Here is a 19885-nt window from a genome sequence, read left to right on the forward strand (position 1 = left end):
AATACAAACAAGGCTCCCACTAAATTATAAATATTTTTAATTATTGCTAACAATTTTTTTTGTAATCTTATGCTTAATATAATAAATACATGAATTTATTTTTACTAAAATTTTAATTAATATATTTTTTTAAATTTTTTTTCAGATTAAATAGAAGATGCAGTCGAAATGAAGCTCTAAGTCGTCATTAAAAATTTTGTTGTTGAAATATAAGAAAAACTACGTGATTTTAGTATTTAATTATATTATTTTAATTATAATTTTATTATATTATTAACAGATCTCTTTTTAAAATAATTATTTGAATCGTAAATTTCCTTTTTTTTTTTAAATATTATAAATTAGACCATTTATTTTAGGCGGCAAAAAATTGAGGCTTTAAATAAATATTAGTGAAGTGGAATGAGAGATACTTTTCTTTTGCTATTAAAAGTAGTGTTATGCAAATCCAATTCAAAATGTTGATTTTCTAATATATTTTAAACCTTTTTTATTTTCGCAAAAACGATCTCAGCCATTTCGGTGATGTAATATTGGTGAAAACACCAGTCGTGTATGTAATTATTATATGTATAAGTAAAGTTGATGGTAACATAACCAGCAATTACTATGAAAGCCATCAAGCAATTAATAATTAATGCATATTATTTTTGCCTATATGATGTCACATCATGGTGGCTCGTGTTTTAGGTCACGTGATATACATATTAAAAATTACGACTTTTAATTTTAATATAATAAAACAATAATGTGCTTTTATGACTCAAAATCAGAATATTTAAGTATATTTCTACATAAATATTAATTTTTATCAAATTTCAAGTACCCTATTAATTTGTGAAGTGACAAATTATTCCGCTAGTATTATTTTTGTAAGGAAGCCCAGTCCCTAAAATGATCGGACTAATTTATCCAATTGCAATAATTATTTTCACACATTTTATTGCTAAAATAGTTTTATAGTCAAATGATTTTTGATAATATAATTCAAATGGGAAAGTGCGTTTAATTTCGGTCGGTGTTCATAGTCAGCTTTTTGAATTTAATTCCTTTTTGTTAATTAGAATAGACAGAATTCGAGAATAAGATGACCGACTATTAACGTACTCACCCGACACTTAGCTTTCAAGTTTATTTCTTAAAATGATTTGTGTAACTTCTGAAGTGAATTTTTTAGTATGTAAGTTCCTATATGAATTGTTCTCTTTTTTTTTTAAAAACTCGACTAGCTTGCCAAAATCGATGTTAGAAATTTTTTCATTTTTTTTTTTTATATTTATAAAAAACGAATATTAAATTAAATAAAAATAACAATTTTGATGATTATTTGTTAAAATAACATTTATAATTATTATTAAGGAATAAAATATTTAATAACAATTTATTTTAAGGTTTCTTTTTTTATTTTTCCACCTTCTTTCATACTCATAGATTATAATTCATTCAAAAGTACGTAATCTTTCTTATCTATCAAAAAATATCATCATCCAATTTGTATTAGGAGAACATGGTTCAGGAAATGCATTATTGACTTATGAAATAAGAATGTTTTACTAAATTTTCTTTTTAAATTTTTACTCTAGTCTAAAAAGAAAATTTTTGCAAGAGTAATAAAACATTAGTGTATTTGGAACAGGATAACATAGGTTAGGTTGGATTACATTGGCTGTACACGAAGGACACACTTAGGCTAGGACCCATTGTGATACCATGGAAAATGTTTAAAATGTCTCCACAAACTACGATATACGTATATCACACCAGTTATGAATCAACCAAAACTGACATAGCCACATGGACCGCAGACTATACACTACATACGAAACGAACCACGTTCAAATATATAGATACTCGCCAAAAGATGTCAGGAAGAGTCATATTTTGCAGTTTATGTTTCCTTGTGTCTATAATTCCTCGCATGTCTATGAATCCTTCAAAAGCATTCTTCACTTTATTATTACTCCAAAATAAATTATTCCAAATTCAACAATAATCGTCTTTTTATAATCTTGTAAGTTTTTGTGTTTCAATATATTTTTAACCATTAGGAAGAAAATCTCTTTAATTTCACCACTTTTGTAATTTTAATTAAAAGCATTATCATTACAAATTTTATGTGTCAACAGTTTTAAAAGTAATATATCATGGTACAATAGTAGACAGATAAGTATCCAATTTTATATTAATAAATTTGCATACTAATTATATTTAAATACTTCAACTCAAAGGTCTTTTTTTTTTTTCTTTTTTTTTTTTTGAGATAACGGAATAGTAAATTCTTAAATGGAATTTTATATCTTTAACTCCAAATATAACTAGTTAATAAGCAGGAAACTAAAAATAAGTAAATTTGTATCAAATAATTAGTTGAGTAGTTAATTCGCGTTATGACATTTTTGGTTTTCCATTCTATTTGCTCCGTGCATGAGTTTTATTTCAAGAAGCTACCATAGTAACTAACGACACAAGCAGGAAACAAAAAATAAGTAAATTTGTATCAAATAATTAGTTGAGTAGTTAATTCGCGTTATGATATTTTTGGTTTTCCATTCTTTTTGCTCCGTGCATGAGTTTTATTTCAAGAAGCTACCATAGTAACTAACGACACACTCACTACTTTATTAATTGTAAATATGTTTTACATTGAAAATTTAATACTATTTTCTAACAAATATAAATAAGTAATGAGCGACGAACGAAACTTTGTCTAAAATCGAAAAAACCTGTGAAAACTTATATTATAACCCTAAACGGGTAGTTATTGAAGTACCTTTTCAAGAAGTTAAATTAGACTAAATTTGCTACAATATGAGACTAGAATCGTCTCTGTAGACTCAATTGTTTCCGAGATAAATCCTTTCAAAATTTATCATTTTTCTTACTTCGCGATTTTTTGAAATATTATGTCGTTTTGAGTGAATTTTGACCCTGAACAACACTAGCAGACTAAGTCGGAGGTAAGTGGAACTACTTCCCATTAGAGTAGCTTGAAATACTACTAAAATATTGCAAACTGACGTCTGAAATATTCCAAAAAATTGTCGCTCGAGGTCACAAACTTGGATTATTCATTAGGACAACATCATAAACAAGCCTGCTAAAAATCAGAACTACGTTAGCTCTGATGTATACCTAAACGTCGATAAATTTTGAAAAGCTTTATCTCGGAAATGCTTTATCTTGGGTCTACAGAGTCCATTCTGGGCGCATATAATTGTAGCAAATTTAGTCTACTTTAAAAACGTTCTGAATAGGTTTTATAAAAAAACTAGTCCTTCAGAATTATAATCGCCAAATTCCGAAATTTTCACGGATTTTTCAATTTTTGGCAAAGTTGCATTCGACGCTTGAGGTCACAAAGTTGGATTATCGGAATAACATCAGAAAGAAGTCTGCAAAAAATCGGAAATACCGGTTTTGATGCATACTGTAATATATAAAGTTACTGTAATATTTATATTCATACTACGCTAAAATATATAAAAATTGACCACAGCGAATGAACTAACTAAATTACTTTAAAAGTTTAAAATAAATAATAATTTAAATTTATAACTGATAATTACTTAAATTTAAATATGACCTTTGCAATTGATAAAACCCTTCTCACTGCAATCCCCTTCTCTAAATTTTTACTACACAGATTAAAGATAATAAATATTATACACTTTCTCTAGTACACTTAAGTCATTTGTTGATTAAAGTGATTTAAATATTTGTGTTGTGTTTTATAATAATTTCAAGAAAATGTCGAATGTTAGGTTAAATATTAATCCACCAGAATCATTGAAATTACCAATGGTTCTACCCAATAAATTATTAATGGGTCCAGGACCTTCGAATTGTTCGCCCAGAGTTTTGCATGCAATGTCACAAATGACAACTGGTCATTTGCATCCTGAAACATTAAAGGTAAATAAAAAAATTAAACTTTTGACGTAAGAAAGTTTTGAAGTAGTTACCAAGCGGTAAACGGAAAGCGTCAACGAGTCTGCGTCATAACACTTTTTTTCGTAATAATTTGCATACATTGATAATTCGATTTTTTAAACTTCCATTCCATTTTGCAGTAGTAAATAATAATAAATAATAATTAATTAATAATGGGGTTTTTATTTTTTATTTTAAACTACATTCATATATACAATTAACTGTTAAGATGTGTCGGTCACTTCGTCCTTGCTTAAGCGACGATAGTGTGATCAATTTCCGCCAAATTAATTATAATTGGTTAGACTGCCGCTGCCTGGATTTGAACAGTAAACCTCCCAGTCACTAGCCAAACGAGTAAAGTCGATTGCTTTAATTCGCACGGCCATTTAGCCAATTAGTAAATTCTGGAAAAACGCCTTTTTGGTTTTGCGGAGTTAGGGAAAACGTATTTGTGTTGAAGTTTCTATTCTGTTATTTGAAATCTTCTAGTAGTTCTGGCCTACCTAATCTGCTCCATTCGTTTCAGTTTTTTCATTAGCTTTTCGCATACCTCATTCTTTTTAGTTTTACGAAGTATCTTTTTTAAATTGTGAGAACTACGAATAAACATTTGGGATAAATATTAATTCCTAATATTAGAATCTTACTGTGATTTCCTGAATTTTATCAAATTATTTTGAAGTTTAAAGTATTTAGCGATAACCTTTGACATAAATTACTTATAGTAGATATAAGCAGGCAGAATTGAGATATTTTCTATACCTAAATTTTATATTTTTAAGATTATGGACGAAATTAAAGAAGGATTACAATACCTCTTCCAAACAAAAAATACCCTAACACTAGCGATTAGCGCAACAGGACATGGAGGTATGGAAGCAACTCTATGTAATTTACTAGAACCCAATGAAGTTGTTTTAATTGCTAAAAATGGAATATGGGGTGAAAGAGCGGGTAATATGGCTAAACGATATGGTGCAGATGTTCGATACGTTGAAAGAGAAGCAGGCAAAGCATTTTCTTTGACTGAATTTGAGACTGCTTTAATAAAGCACAGACCAGTAGTATTATTCGTTACACACGGAGAATCATCTACGGGAGTAATGCAACCTTTAGAAGGTTTGGGTGAATTATGTCACAGACATAATTGTTTATTAGCAGTAGACACAGTAGCAGCTCTTGGTGGCACACCATTATTCACTGATAAATGGGAAATAGATGCAGTTTATACAGGATCACAAAAAGTAATTGGTGCTCCACCAGGATTTGCTCCAATCTCATTAAGTCCACGAGCCGAGAAGAAAGTTTTTAATCGTAAAACACCAGTAACGGTTTATTACTGGGATTTAACACAACTTGGACAATACTGGGCATGTTTTCCAAACGCACCTAGAATGTATGTCTAACTAATGCATTATTTCTATTAAATTTTTCACATTTCCCTCTATTTTCTTCCTTAGCTATCACCATACTATTCCAGTATCTTTGGCATACGCATTACGTGAAGCATTAGCAGAAGTATGTGAAGAAGGTTTAGAAAATTTATGGAAACGTCATGAATTATGTGCAAATCGATTGTATGAAGGATTAAAAACTTTAGGATTTGACTTATTTGTGGAAGATCCACGACATAGATTACCAACAGTTACCGCTATAAAAGTTCCTGGACCAGAATGGAGAAAAATTATTGCTTTCGCAATGAAAACGTAAATATACTATATTACTTTCTATTAAAAAATTTACATATTTATTTTATTTTTACTTTTTAGGGACTTTTTGGAAATTAGTGGTGGATTAGGGCCTACAATTAATAAAATCATGCGTATAGGAATAATGGGATATAATGCCAAAATTGAGAATGTTGATAGAATAATAAATGTCTTCAAAGCAGCTCAAAAAGAGCATTTGTTAGGCAAATTATAACCGAAAATTAGTTATAAATAAATTATACCAAAGTTCTATAAATTAAACTAATGCTATCCATATTAATTAAACTAATTGGTTTTTCTTTCTTATATTATCTCTGAAGCATTGTTACGGAATATATTTGAGGGAAAACTGTTTATCATAAAATCTAAATTATGTTAGATGATACTTTCTTTTAGCTAAGAATCTGAGTCGAATTTTAAATCTCCATTCTTTTGAACTCGATAACTTTGGCTTCAAACATTTTTCCGTCAAATGTGATCTAAGAATTAGATCTTAAGGCGAATTAGATGAGAGAAAATATTGAAGGAAATGAATAAAACAAAACAAAAAAATTTAACGTAAAACTTTGATGTATTTATTATTTTTATAGTTGAGTTTCCAAATTGTTTAAATAAATCGATTAAAGAATTTTTGCTTTTTTTTAATATAATAATAAAATAGTTTGAAATATATGTTACAATAATATTATCAAATAAAATGTAAATATAATATATATAGATATTTAAAATATGTATAATACAATCAAGTTCAGCCTTTTTCGTTCAATATAAAACATCCCTATTTAATGCCCCCATCCATGAATCATTTTTAAAAAAAATAACTTGTTTACAAACAATGAATTTCATTTGTTAAAAATGATTTCTATATTACCGACTATGACGTATGAAACATTTTAAAACTTCTACACAAGAACTTATAAATTAAGGACATGAAACCCCCTATGCCATAAGCTTTAAGCGTCCGTAGCTGAATTTACGGCGTCTATCTGGGCGGTATCTGGTCATCAGTCGTTGCATACTTTGTACTGCATGTCATGCTGTCTAAGGTGCATGAAGGTTATAAAGAAAGGTGATTGAAAACAATTGAAATCGTTCAATTGATTGATAACAAGAGACAGCCTGATGCGCAGTACAAAGTCCAGATAGCCTCTTTTTTCCTGCTACCCTCTTTACTCTAGTTTTACGTCCTTAAAATATTTGTTCTTGCTTCTACAATTAATTTGTTTTTTGTTGATGATATTTGTAGCCTCCCAATCAGCCAATGGCGTTTATATCTTAAATTCTCCATGTTTGATTTTTAATCAACGCAAATAGTTTTAACATTTTTTTAAATTATAGTGAAATTATTGGGGGACATATTTTCGTTGCTTTTCACTTAATAATCATAATTACATATACATTGTATTGGAAACAAGCGAATGTGAAGCTGATAATTATACGTCATTCTTTGTTACTAATATGCCATGCCATTATTTAGCAGAATTTTTAGATGGATAAGGGTAATGTGGGTAATCATGGACGGGACATTCTATTTTTTTTTTGTATGAACAACAAATATAATTAAAATGTCAAAATACTGTAAAATAATTTTTTATTTTAAGTATCCGTCTCATCTAAAAAGAAATTTTTTTTGAAAATAATTCTTTTTGTATAACAAAAAAAAAAATCATTTTGTAAAATTGGTAAAATATATATTATAATTCACAACATAATTTAATAATTAATAATAAATATATACAAAAAAAAATTTGTTATCTAAATTTTTTTCGATTTTTTGTTTAGTTAAATATTTAATTTCTATTCTAGTAATGTTTACCAGGAATATGAATTAATTAAATAAAAAATCAACAAATTGCTTTTTTGTACGTTTTAGCAACCTTATTATACCGTCCTCAGAATCTATCAAATAAAATAACCATTTTTATTGTATTAATTTATCATTTCTGAAGATGCCTTAATAAAGTTGAGGAAACGTTTGATGTAAAAACAGTTTATTGATTATTTTATTCAATTTTTTCACATTTCTGATAATGAATATATTTCATTTTTTCGATTTCCAATCAACATTTGCACAGAAATTTCTTACTTAAAAATACACATAATACATTGTTCAAATTAGTTTTATTTTTATTATATTTTTTTAAAATTTGATGCGTTAATATTTTGTTTCGAGAAAGCTTTATTTTTTTTCAAATAAAAATAATAATTTTTGTTTTTAAACTAGCTAAGTACTCTACTAAATTCTAAAATAAATATATACAATTCTAATAGATTCAGTTTTATAATTTTTCTTTTATATTATTTATTTTAATATGTATATTATTTTTTTAAATATATCTTTCAAAGCAGTCTTCAATTCTTAATAAGTTTTTTTTGCAATCGAACAAAAATAAAAAAAAGTGTTGCAATTTTTGTATCGTTTCTTTTTTTTTTTTCAAATTGAATCCGAAATTTTTTTTTATTAAAAATTAGATAAAAATAAGCATATTATTAATTTTTATTATCCATGTTTATCATTTCCCGGTATTATTTTCAACATGAGTGTTTTATATTTCAAATATCCCGTAGAATATATTTTTCTTCTCAATTAATTATGCGAACTTCCCCTTATAATCGTAAGTTGTTATATTGGTTTGATTCAATTGGTCAAGAATAATTAAATTTTTTTATTCAATAAAATTTAATTCTATAAAATTTCAAAAAATCAAAATCAAACAAAAACTGTTTGCTACAATTATACTTTTTGATTATTCGGGACAAGAGAACCCAATATTGATTTCACGAATGATAAAATAACAATTAAAATTAATAAATATTTAATACTTTTGGCACTTTCGTTAGTAATAATCTAAAGTAAATAGCAAAAAAAAAAAAAAAAATTAAAATAATAAATATAATTAAGTAATCACAGAAATGTTCAAATAATTTTAAAGTTTTTTTTTTCGATTTTTTTTTTCAAAAACATCAATGATATGACTTGATTGTGATATTTATTTTTCTCAAAGACGAATAATAATTACAATGAATGCTATAATACTTTAGATAATTATTTTGTTTAAAATAATCTGACTTAAAAACTAAATTTTTACTATTTACAAAAAAAAAATTAATTATTACGTTTAAGGTAAAATTATTTATATGCAATTAAAATAATCTATTTTTAAAAAAATGCTAAATATTTTTTGACTGATCAACAGTTTTTTCATAAAAAAATCTGTTGAATTATTTCTATCAAAGAATATTACTTCTAACTGTAAATCGACTCATTTAGAACATTCGAGATATAGAAGTATAAAATAAATAGGGGTTGTACTATTATTTTTGGCTATCTCCGAATATTAAGTGTTCGTTTTCATGTAATATTCTTTGATTTCTATAAGTAGCTAAAAATGTATGCTAACAGAATTTATTTTAGGCAATGTATTAATACAAAACAGCTTTACAAGTTGCCTATATCATAAAATAAAATCTATTTATACATAAGAAATTTATATATAAATAGATTTTATTTTGAAGAATGTCTGTCAATAAATTCTATTTATACATTCTATGTCGTTATAAATGAAAGAATTTGATGAATTAATAAATAAACAGTGACACAGGCTCGACTAGCTGCTAAAACCGAAATACACGGCGAAAATACGCATATTTTAATTAAAAACTCACTCTTCCAAAGTTCTTTGGTTCATGGTAACATAAACAACAACCAGACACACACGAAAAAAAAAAATTAAAAACGAAATTAATTACAAAAAAACAAAAAAAATGACGATTCGATACGCGGAGAATTTTTTTCCCAAATGTCACTTCGATATAATAAAAAAAAAAAAAAACAAAATAAAACAAAAAACGCTGCTTTGCACTCGTTCAATCTCTCTCGTTCTCAACAAGGATTAGTGTGTAAATAATAAAATAATTATGTTTTATGACGAAGATGATGATCTTGTATGACGATGATATTTCTAGGTAGTTGTTCTTCTGTTTTTGTTTTCTTCTGTTGTTTTAATAGTTTTTTCAACTATGGTTGAAATTACGTGACCGATGTCCATGATGCCTTCTGTTACGTTTACTGCATATTTGAGCACAACATTCGTCTAATGGTTCAGAGTATTTAAATATGTCAATGCTACGATTCTGCCGACAAAGTGATCGAGGACATCTTTTTCTTTCACATGATGATTTCTTATCCTGAATTAAAATCATAAAATATACATTTAGTAAGATGTTTATATGTATGTGTTTGTGTGTAATACGGTAATAAAAACAAAATAACATTCTTTAATGTTATTTCAACAATTTGTGTTATGTCAGCGGCCATTAAACTTAGAATTTATATTGAGATTTCATGTCATATTGGAACTCGACAATTGATTGTTTATTATTCTTCCAATAAAACAACAAATAGTCAAAAGTTTACTGTGCCAGTTTTCGGATTACGACAAAAATGTTTACTCATCCTTTTTTCAATTATCTTAAACACTGAAAATGAGCCTTTCCCACTATTATTTTTAGATTAGCTACTCGTTAACAATAATTGTTTTTAAATTTTTAGCAATTCAAAAATATTTTTTCGAATTTATACCTCGTTAACTTGATGGCGTAATCAAACCATGCTAAAAAAGCGTACAAATGATTTTTGTCGTTAGTGTTGCTAGTGTGTTATTTAGGCTAGGTAAGGTTAGGTTAGGTTAGGTTAGGTTAGGTTAGGTTAGAGTGGCTGTCCTGGGATGGGACACACTTAGACCATAGAATCCGTTGTGATACCGAAAAAGAATTTCCCCTCCAGTATGTTCCTCCCTCCATTGGTACACGCTACGGTAACCCGGCAGCAGGAATGATAGCCGAAAATCTAGATTTTCAGAGAAAATCCCTGAAAATGCTAGTGTGTTATAAATACAAGAATACAAATCTGAATTTTTCGATTATACGTTTTGAAATATATAGAAAAATTGAAATCTTATTTCTAACATGTGAAAGTATCTTAACAGCGCATGTACATGGGTTGATTACGTCATCAATTATTTAAATATAATAAAGAGTACCGTCAACTTTATTCCAATTTTTCATTTCATGGAAATTCGTCACAAAAACTCCGGTTTTTGTCGACAGGCTGCTTTAACTAAGGAGTAAAAATTAAAAAAACTTGTTTGGCAACCACTGATTTAGTTACAGATTACCTACTGGAATGTAAAAATGAACAACTTTATTCACATAATAAACTATTAGTTAGTTTTATTATGGACATAAGTGGTCCATCGTGTACATTCGTTTCAGTATCAAAAATGTGTTTTTAATTATGATTAGAGAAAATTTTTTTAAATTTTATTATAAACAAATGTGAAAACAAAAGGTTTATATACATTTTTTGTTTTATTCAAAATGTATTGTCCAAGTACAATTTTCTTAGAATCATTGAGAAGTAACAATGGATTAAATTATTTTGATGGTTTAATTAAAAATTTATTTTGAGAAAACCGCCAGTCAATGACATATGACACGAATTTTTTTGCGGGAAAGTTAAGGACCGCTGACATACAACAAAGAAACAAAAAGAAAAATTCTCGATGATGCTTACCTTACATCTACAGAATATACATGGTGCTTTACCCACATATAAATTAGGATGCCATTCTTCGCCATTTTCGTACACATCATTGCGTACAATACATCCGCCTGCAGCTAAAATTTCAGCACGATTTTTCTTCGCAACCATATTTACTTTCATACCTTCATCACGTTGGAATTTATCAATTTGTGGTTCAGAAGGTGGTGGATGATTATGTGATTTCGTTTCGGGACATACTTTACAGCATGAGGTTTCATTTAAACGAATTGCTTCGCTTTCGTGGCAATTTAATGGTGGACATGATTGACGTTGACAGTTGACACGATAATTGCCTTCTTCACATGTGCATGTAACACAATAATCGAAGCCCATTGGTGGTATGTATGGGTTCCAACTACTTCCTGGTGGATAATATTTATTTGCCAAATTACAGCCTTGTTTTGTGTCGAAATTATTCTCTTCTGTTGAATCTAGAAAATTAATTTGATTAGTAAATCTTCGATATTAAGGGTCTTAGAGAAGCTGGTTTTGAAGAAATACTTACTTGCACATATTGGACAGCAGACACCTGGTTCAGTTTTCTTAACCATATTCACCGGGCAGTGTAATGCAGGACATTTGTATGTATCACATTTTACTTTGCCAAGATGACAATGGCACATTGTGCAAGGATCATGTTTACTAGTCCATTGTGCGCCTAATTCGTAAAATTGGGATTCATGATAACATTTTTGTGGTTGTTGAACACCATCCGCAGAGTCCATATTAATTAATGCTGACACATCATTGTTGGAGTCCGAATATAGGGGAAGACAATTGTATGGAACTTTCACCTGGAATAATAAAAATTCAAGAAGTTATTATAAGTTCTTTCATTATGAAGATGTTAAGGTTGTACGAGTGCCAGGGCAATTTTGGATAAGAGATAAAAAATATTACCTGTTTTAAAGTTGCATTTAACAAAACTCGATCATTTTCTTCCCGTAAGATTAAATACGAAACACCAGAATCAATACGCGCCAACTCTGCTTGTGGTACATTCAAAACAAATCCTTCAACTTGATTTCCTTTAAAATCTTCTTCCAATAATCGTTTAGTGACCGGAGCTCCAGGTGCAATAAATGGTATTTGTTCCAAATACAAATTATACCATTTATTTTTATCTTCAATACCAGAAAATTGTACTTCATAATGCATATTGCAATCGATATCAATGGCAAACCAAGCCATACCGACGACATTTTGTGGTATACTAGAATCAACACGTTTCATAAGTAACGGAGCTGATGAATCTCGTGCATCCGCTACTGGTTTTGCAATTAAACGTCCTCGAATAACACTATCTACATCTTGTGTCGCAACATTAACTTCAATTTTGCCCGCATATAATGGTTCTAAAACACGTGGTGCTAATTTTTCAAGGGTGCCATTAGCCCAACCGGATCGTAACGATGGTGTAAGATCTTCTAACTCCATTTTTCGTTTACCACTGACATCGACCAATGTAATCAATGAATTATTTTCCAGTGTTAAATCATCGACTTGTACATGATAAACTAATGAACCTTCACGATTTAAATACACCCACGCTAAACCGGTGGTATGTGGTGTTGATGCTGTGTCACTAATTGCTGATGTTAATTGTGTTTGAAATAATTCACATGTTGTACGAGTTATGACTGAACCAGTAAGTCTTAGGTCATCTGGTCGCAACTTATTTGTCACAGATATAACAAGTTTGCCTCTAGTTAATAAACGCAAATCAGATGCAGAAATTATTGAATTAATTTCAAGTACATTCAATTCTGAAGATGGTTTAGCAATACGTTTTGTTTCTTGCATAATAATTTGTTGCTTTTTCGCTAACATTAATGTTATATTAATTGGTACATCCGCAACATCATCCGGAGCAAAAACACCGTTAAACACCAAGGTAACACGAATTACGGGTGTTAGTGTTGATGAAATCGAAACAATCGCTGTTGCACCAGCTCCATGCATAAGTTTTGTATCTGTATCCGGTGCTGGTTCAAGCAAAGAACTAAATAACTCCGTACTCAATGTTGGATATCGTGCAATGCGACCACTTAAAGCCAATTCTTGCTGTTCCTTGGCACCCCATAGAAGTGTTACAAACATACGATCATCACGTAAGATACGACGATAATCCCGTGCAACACGTCGCCAAACTCCGCATATTTTCCCAGTCGCATTTTGATATAAACTATTCACAACACCGCCGGGAGCCGATAAAACTTGTTCACGTAATATATTCCCTTCGGAATCAGTGAATTGTAAAAGTCGTGGACGTGCTGCTTTATCGGATACATAAAATGAATAGAATAAACTTTTTTTATGGAAAGTGAAACGACCAGTTGCTACAACGTTGTTTAAATTGTTTGGCGTGTAGTATGGATCATCCGTTCGCAATGGTATCGTTGTACGAGCTGTCATTAATGTTGCAAAGTCTGTAAAGAAAAAAATGAATAAATAATGATTCTAAGTTGTATTATATATTATTTTTATTATTTTATTTTCTTTGGTTGAATATATCCGTCCGTGATACGTGATACAGAACAGAGGTATCGGGTGGGTCATCCTTTGATTTATTTTTTGAAATTATACTCTCCAAGTATTATTGGATGTTTGTAATGATTCTGGCTTTTGCGAAATTATTTCAGAGGCGTGCTTTGTTAGCTTTGCTTTCATCCGAGTTAGCTGGACATACTGTGTATCGGCAATAATCGAGGTTGTCCGGTAACCATGTTCTTGGGATAATCACCAACTTGTCGCGTGACAAATGATTTTGCTAATAAGAAAAAATTAAGAGGACGTGGTTTGATCTGAAATTTGCAAAGTATGAGTCCAAGATGTTAGATTTCGAAATAGCTAAGTTTAACGCAATTCGGGAACCGTTTTGCAAAATTTTCAAATTAGCTGCAGTAGAAAATTTAACTTTTTTTCTTAAAATAAATAATGGAAAGGTGTATTATGTTAAGGATTAATCAGTTTCAAATAATCAAGGGTAAAGTTTTAAAAGTCGTCAATTGAGAGTCCACCCTATATATGAATTATTTCGTTGCAAAAAAAATAAAAATAAAAAGTTTATACGTACGTTTGAAATTTTTTTCATCTTCTGCATCAAACAAATGTGGTGGGTGTACTTGAACTACATCAGGACCTGAAAAAAAGAAAAAAGAAATGACATTATAATTTATATAAAATTTTTCTTGCGGTTCTTTTTTTTCATAGAGAAGGTGTTACACGATGCTAATATTGTAGAATATTTCGCTCAATTTTCTAAAATGTTTACGGTCATTATTCGTATTAGCAACTCATTTTATTAAGGTTGTTTAAATGTACCGCGAAATAAATCTTTCCTCTACAAAAATTTCAAAATTGCTGATGATTTCTTGAAGATTTTCCGGGAAATTTTGTGACTTGAGTTTAAAATTGATTAAAATCAATCTGGGTACCCTGGAATTGCCTTAAGCAGATCAGTTGACAATATCTGGATTTCTTTGAATGTAAAAGAACATAGATAACATACGAATGCCATAAAATTAAAAAATTAAAAATGAAGCTACGAGTAACAGACGTTAATCTCTCTATCCCTATTTTTATAAATGTGAAAGTAAGGATGTTTGTTTGTTTGTTTGTGTGTTTGTTACGCTCTAGCTATAATTTTGAGGTATACTAAAAACAAAACTAATTAAACAAATTAAATTTAGTTTATGCCATTTCATATTTCATAAATTAAAGATATCTGTAAAATTGATATACAATTTACTGCCACCTTATACACTCAATGAATCAAGACTATATAACATACAAAAAAATTGAATTTTGTACATTTTACCAGTGTAAAACAATCCCTACTCCTATTCTGAGTGTTGTAGATGAGGGATAAGCGAAAGCAAGAAAGATGGAGGCTATAACGCGATGGTCTTTACTTTTAAGGTCAGCGAAGCGGGCAGGTATCAAGCTAGTATATTTTAATCTGTATCTTTAATGAAACTTTACAATAATAAAGTTCATGCATTATGAACTCATGAATAAAGCTCATGAATAACATATAGACTATAATTTATAAAGGTACTAGTAGTTATCCACTCGCTGCGCTAAACGATTTCGATTTTAAAAGCAAAATAACTCCATGATAAAAAGTAACGTATATTTTGAGTGTTATGGATGGATGGTTAAGTGAGGGCAAAGGCGATCCAACGAAGCGGGTGGGTAACTGCTAGTATAAAATATTTAAGCTTTTAAAAGTGTTTTTACAATATTACCTACTATCTTGTTAAGTAAGGCTCTTAATATTTGATCGTGTGTGAGGTGTTTGGAAAGTCATACATTCAATTAATATTTATATAGAGAGCAAGTAAGTTGTACGTGAATGTACTAAGTAAATAAAACATGTATGTGCACTAAGATATGAGCTGAACGCTTGTTTTTTTGTGCAATACAAAACGTTTCAGAATTCAACCAGTCAGAATTTTGTGTAGCCAAAATAAACATAACAATATTATAATTAATTTATATATAAAATATTTTCAATTAATTATATCGGTTATTTTGATTTTTTTTTAAATTGTACTAGTTTCCAAAATGGTACCAATACAGAGTTGTTGAAAAAGTACATTTAATTAAATTTCAATATTAAACATAAAAATTATATTTACTTAAAGTTTTTATTCATTTTTTGTACAATTTTCAACAAATAAATTTATGATTAAGAATGTACAAGCACCAAGGCAGTTTTGGATAAAAGGCTTGAATTTTTGATGATATGATTTCATATATTTCTCCAAAAATTGTCGGTGCAAATTAAAAAAATGTTTTAAATTAAAATTAAAATCTTATTAAATTATTGAAAACAAAAAAACCCGTTGTGCCTGATTAATTTAGGATGTATAAGCATGGTAGTTAGACACAAATTAAAAAAATATATAAGTATTTTCAATTTTGATAGCTTGACAATATAAGACGAAAAGTAATAATAAAATTGTTCGATATCTGGAGTAATTTTCAAAAAGTATTTTCAATTGTCCTGGAACACGTTGTATCACACTCTAGTGTTTTATAAGTGTGAAATAAATATAATACTTTAACAACATTTATGCATCGATTTGTGGTGGTGAAGACTAGGTACTGGTGTGACTCTATGTATGTTTTGTTATAATGTTCTTTTTTGAAAAGTTGTGAGTTATTTATACTCATTGCGAGATATCGAGCAGTGTCAGACGGAAGTCTGCCGTTCTGGCTGCGAAATAAACCACGCTTCACGATACAGAGAAACATTTTTATTCATCACATTACAAAAAAAAAGTGTCTCTAATTATAAATACACTTTAACTATTTACTAGCTATTTTACAGTGTGGCTCCCTTACTAGAAACTGTTAGAAAATTTAGTGATATTAAGCTTTTCGATTTTTATTTTCAGACCAAGCTGGTAGGAGTGAAGCATTTTATGATTTCAGATAATCAAATGGTTTTTGAACGGAGTAAGATATTACAGTAAATATGGACATACATCTGAGGGTACATTTTCGAAGTAATTTTCAGTATTCGTCACAGTTCATCCGAACATTTTCAATGTAGACTTTACATTTTACGTACATGATTAGCAGATACAAAAGTATAACTCAGACTAGCTTGCGCAATATAAGAACATTTTTCCGATTTAATAAGAATAAATATACACATTTCTTGATCGATTTTCTTTTCAAAATATTTAAATTTCTTTACCATGACTTTATGAGTAGTTTTTGTGGGAACACACTGTATTTTAGGATATTTATTAAATTTGTATTATGCTCTGTATATTTATCGGAAATCCTGTTCAAATTTTATTAATATTATTAATTCTAATTAACAAATATTTTAATTTTTCATGAATATTTTAATTAGTTTCACATTTAGCTATCTAAATTAGATATTTTAAGAAGTGGTATTATTTTTTAACTGATTTTTTAGGTGGAAAACATGGAAAAATAAAAAATAGCAAAATATACTTTTACTACTTGGCATAAAATTGTTTTTTTGTTCTTGTATGGAAACAGTAAAGAAATTCTATTCAAAATGAAACCGGCAAAATAAAAGGTCGAAAATTCGCTATTTCAATACTAGAAACAATATTAACTTGTACAACCATATATGATGCAAAAAATAAATGAATAAAAGTTAATAAAATAAAAAATTTTTGTTCTTCATTTTCTAAAACAGTATTGATTTATGACAGAAATAAATTTAATTAATTTATTTTTTATTTTAAATGTTATTTTTTGCAAATTATGTGTGTAATATCTTAGATATTATTCATAAAGAATGTAAAAACTGACATATTTTTTTGTTGTAACAAAAATTTCTTTTACTGATTGTAATCTTAAAATTGAATTCATTCCAAAATGCATGAAACTATGTTGAAAATTTATTAATTTAATTTTCTAAATTAAGTTTCACAAAACATTTTATATGTATTAGCTAGGAAACAAACCTATTACAGACTCAAATCTATTAAACATTTTTATTGCAAAAATAATGTGGCGTCTGGTATTGTTTTTAATCATATTTTAATGGCGCTTTTAATTTGCTAAAAATAATTTAAAAAAATATTTTTAATAAAATTGTTTACATAATAGCAATAAACAAATCTATTTATCAAAAAAAAAAATTAATGATATCATAAAATTTAACATGGACATTATGAATTTTTGAAAAAAACCTATTATAAAAAAATAATGGGTTAGACTTACAATTGTTTTACCCACAAGATTGTCAAATATTTTGACAAAAAACAAGTTATTTGGTGTAATTATTTATGATTTAAACGTATTTTTTAAATAATTTTTTTAAAAAGTTGTTATTTCTGATTTATATGACATATTTATGGGAATTTTACATCAAATCGTCTTTGAACATAGTTTTTTTTTTTCAAAAACGTAAATAAATACATAAGTATGTTTTTTATAAATTTGTCTATAAAACAAAATTAACGAAAATTTTTTTGAAACAAGAGAAAAACTTGACGAAAAATTAAAGAGTATCTTTTATTAATGGAATTTCTTATATTTTCCTGTTTAATTTCGGCAAATACGAAAATTTATTTCGGAAAAATCAGAAAAAAATATTTAAATTTATTATAAATTAACTCTGAGTTGTGCAGTCATTTCTAACAAAATTAAATCTTTGTGATAATATACATATGCGCATTTATCTATCGCGCATCTAATGATTCCTACGTCATCTTTTAGCGGGTGTTTAAACATACTATACATACCCAATTAGTTTTTAATTTCATATTTTTAAAGAATGTTACAGATATTATGTAACTAGGTCGATATGATTTTTTTTTAAATAGTTAAAAGTAATAAAAAAAATTTTTACTGTTTTGTAATTATCGCATATTACATAAAGTAATTAAACAAAACAAAAGAATTGTTGATGACACGTGAATGACCCATATTATTAGGAATTTGAGTTAATAAAAAAAAAAAATTCGTTGATAAAGAGTAATTAAAAAAAGAAACAAAAATAAGCAATATAAAGAAATTCCAATCAGAGTTGAACTTGACTCATTAGAAAAAACAAATAAAGATTATTTACTTAACAAAAAAAAAAAATCAACAACCGTACTATATTAATAATTAAATTGCTTGCACGTAAGAAACAATTTCATTCAAATTTATCAAGTAAAACGCTAAGCTATATTGGTGTGTAAAAAGAAGTACATGTATACTCTTAATTTGCAAGGCCGACGAGATTATGAGCTCTTGCGAGAACAAATCTGACTAAACAAAAAAAAAAAATTAAATAAACTTGGTGGCGGCGGGCAGGCAGCAGCGCAGTTAACATATGATGGCGCCTAAGACCCCTGCCGGCCCACTGTCTCGTCTGTGGGGCACACACAAACACCTCTATACGTCGCTTCACTCCTGTGATTTATAATATTGTTTATATAGTATATGTGTATGGGTAGTATATGCAGCGATTTCATGATTGAACAGTTCAAAAAGCACTAGATTTTAATAATAATAACTAAGTTAGGCTAGGTCGGATGGGTGCTGTTATTTCGAAGAAATTTTGAATTTTCTTTAAGATCATTTCAGAAGAAATTTAGGTATTTTGGATTTTTCAAGTATAACATTTATCTAATACTACTTATTTTTATGGAATTAATTGTCACCTGGCTTCACCATTACCATTAGCTACTACTATTATTAAAAATGTGCAATATTCTTTTTTATCAATTTTTTATTACCTAGTTATTAAAGTTCGATAAAATATACAAATTCGATAGAATGATTAATTATACAAACTAAAAAAATCATTAATGATTTCTTAAAATAGCAAAAAAGTATTTGATATAACGTTAGATTTTTGTATGTTTGAACTAACAGTATTTTAAACAATATCATCGAAGAAAATCGGTTTAATTGCATGTCGGATTGTAAGCAACCGTATCATCTAGTCTATAAATCGTCAGTTGGTTGGTTGATGTGTGTGGTAGGTATAAAACCTCGCGTATTGTTATAAAAAAAACGAACAAAACAACAAAAAAACCTTATAATAATAATGATCTGATAACCATCAGTTGCTCTTTTATTAAAATTTATCCGTTGAAAACTCGTTCCATATAATCATCGGATCATACCCACAAGTAGAAGAGTATTCGTC

At 28.3% G+C, this 19885-nt stretch overlaps 3 protein-coding genes across 5 annotated transcripts in view; 2 read left to right on the plus strand and 1 right to left on the minus strand.

Moving 5' to 3' along the window:
• The window catches only part of LOC123296987 (putative uncharacterized protein DDB_G0282133), a 92070-nt gene extending 91800 nt beyond the window's left edge, over nt 1-270 (plus strand). For 2 of the 3 annotated variants that reach the window (XR_006535209.1, XR_006535210.1), the window contains one exon: nt 146-186. Coding sequence is in view for 1 of the 3 variants with exons in the window: in XM_044878728.1 (XP_044734663.1) it covers nt 146-191 (46 nt within the window). In the remaining 2 variants the exon portion in view is untranslated. Of the gene's footprint in view, nt 1-145 lie in introns of all 3 variants that reach the window. The other variant, XM_044878728.1, reaches the window with a different exon arrangement.
• Nucleotides 271-3670: 3400 nt separating this feature from the next.
• Nucleotides 3671-5980, plus strand: LOC123295262 (alanine--glyoxylate aminotransferase). The gene is made up of 4 exons (XM_044876536.1): nt 3671-3912; nt 4716-5329; nt 5394-5639; nt 5703-5980. Exons 1-4 carry the CDS (start codon nt 3748-3750, stop codon nt 5854-5856), a joined length of 1179 nt encoding a protein of 392 aa, XP_044732471.1. The 5' UTR covers nt 3671-3747; the 3' UTR covers nt 5857-5980.
• Nucleotides 5981-9463: 3483 nt separating this feature from the next.
• LOC123296313 (dorsal-ventral patterning protein Sog) overlaps nt 9464-19885 on the minus strand; it is a 101907-nt gene continuing 91485 nt past the window's right edge. Inside the window, exons 4-8 of the mRNA XM_044877773.1 lie at nt 14324-14389; nt 12148-13676; nt 11753-12041; nt 11218-11678; nt 9464-9830 (exon numbers count right to left, since the gene is read on the minus strand). Coding sequence (XP_044733708.1) covers nt 9657-9830; nt 11218-11678; nt 11753-12041; nt 12148-13676; nt 14324-14389 — 2519 coding nt within the window. The 3' untranslated portion in view covers nt 9464-9656. The remainder of the gene's footprint in view (nt 9831-11217; nt 11679-11752; nt 12042-12147; nt 13677-14323; nt 14390-19885) is intronic.

This window comes from Chrysoperla carnea, chromosome 3, assembly GCF_905475395.1.
Source record: "Chrysoperla carnea chromosome 3, inChrCarn1.1, whole genome shotgun sequence".
NCBI classification, from domain to species: domain Eukaryota; kingdom Metazoa; phylum Arthropoda; class Insecta; order Neuroptera; family Chrysopidae; genus Chrysoperla; species Chrysoperla carnea.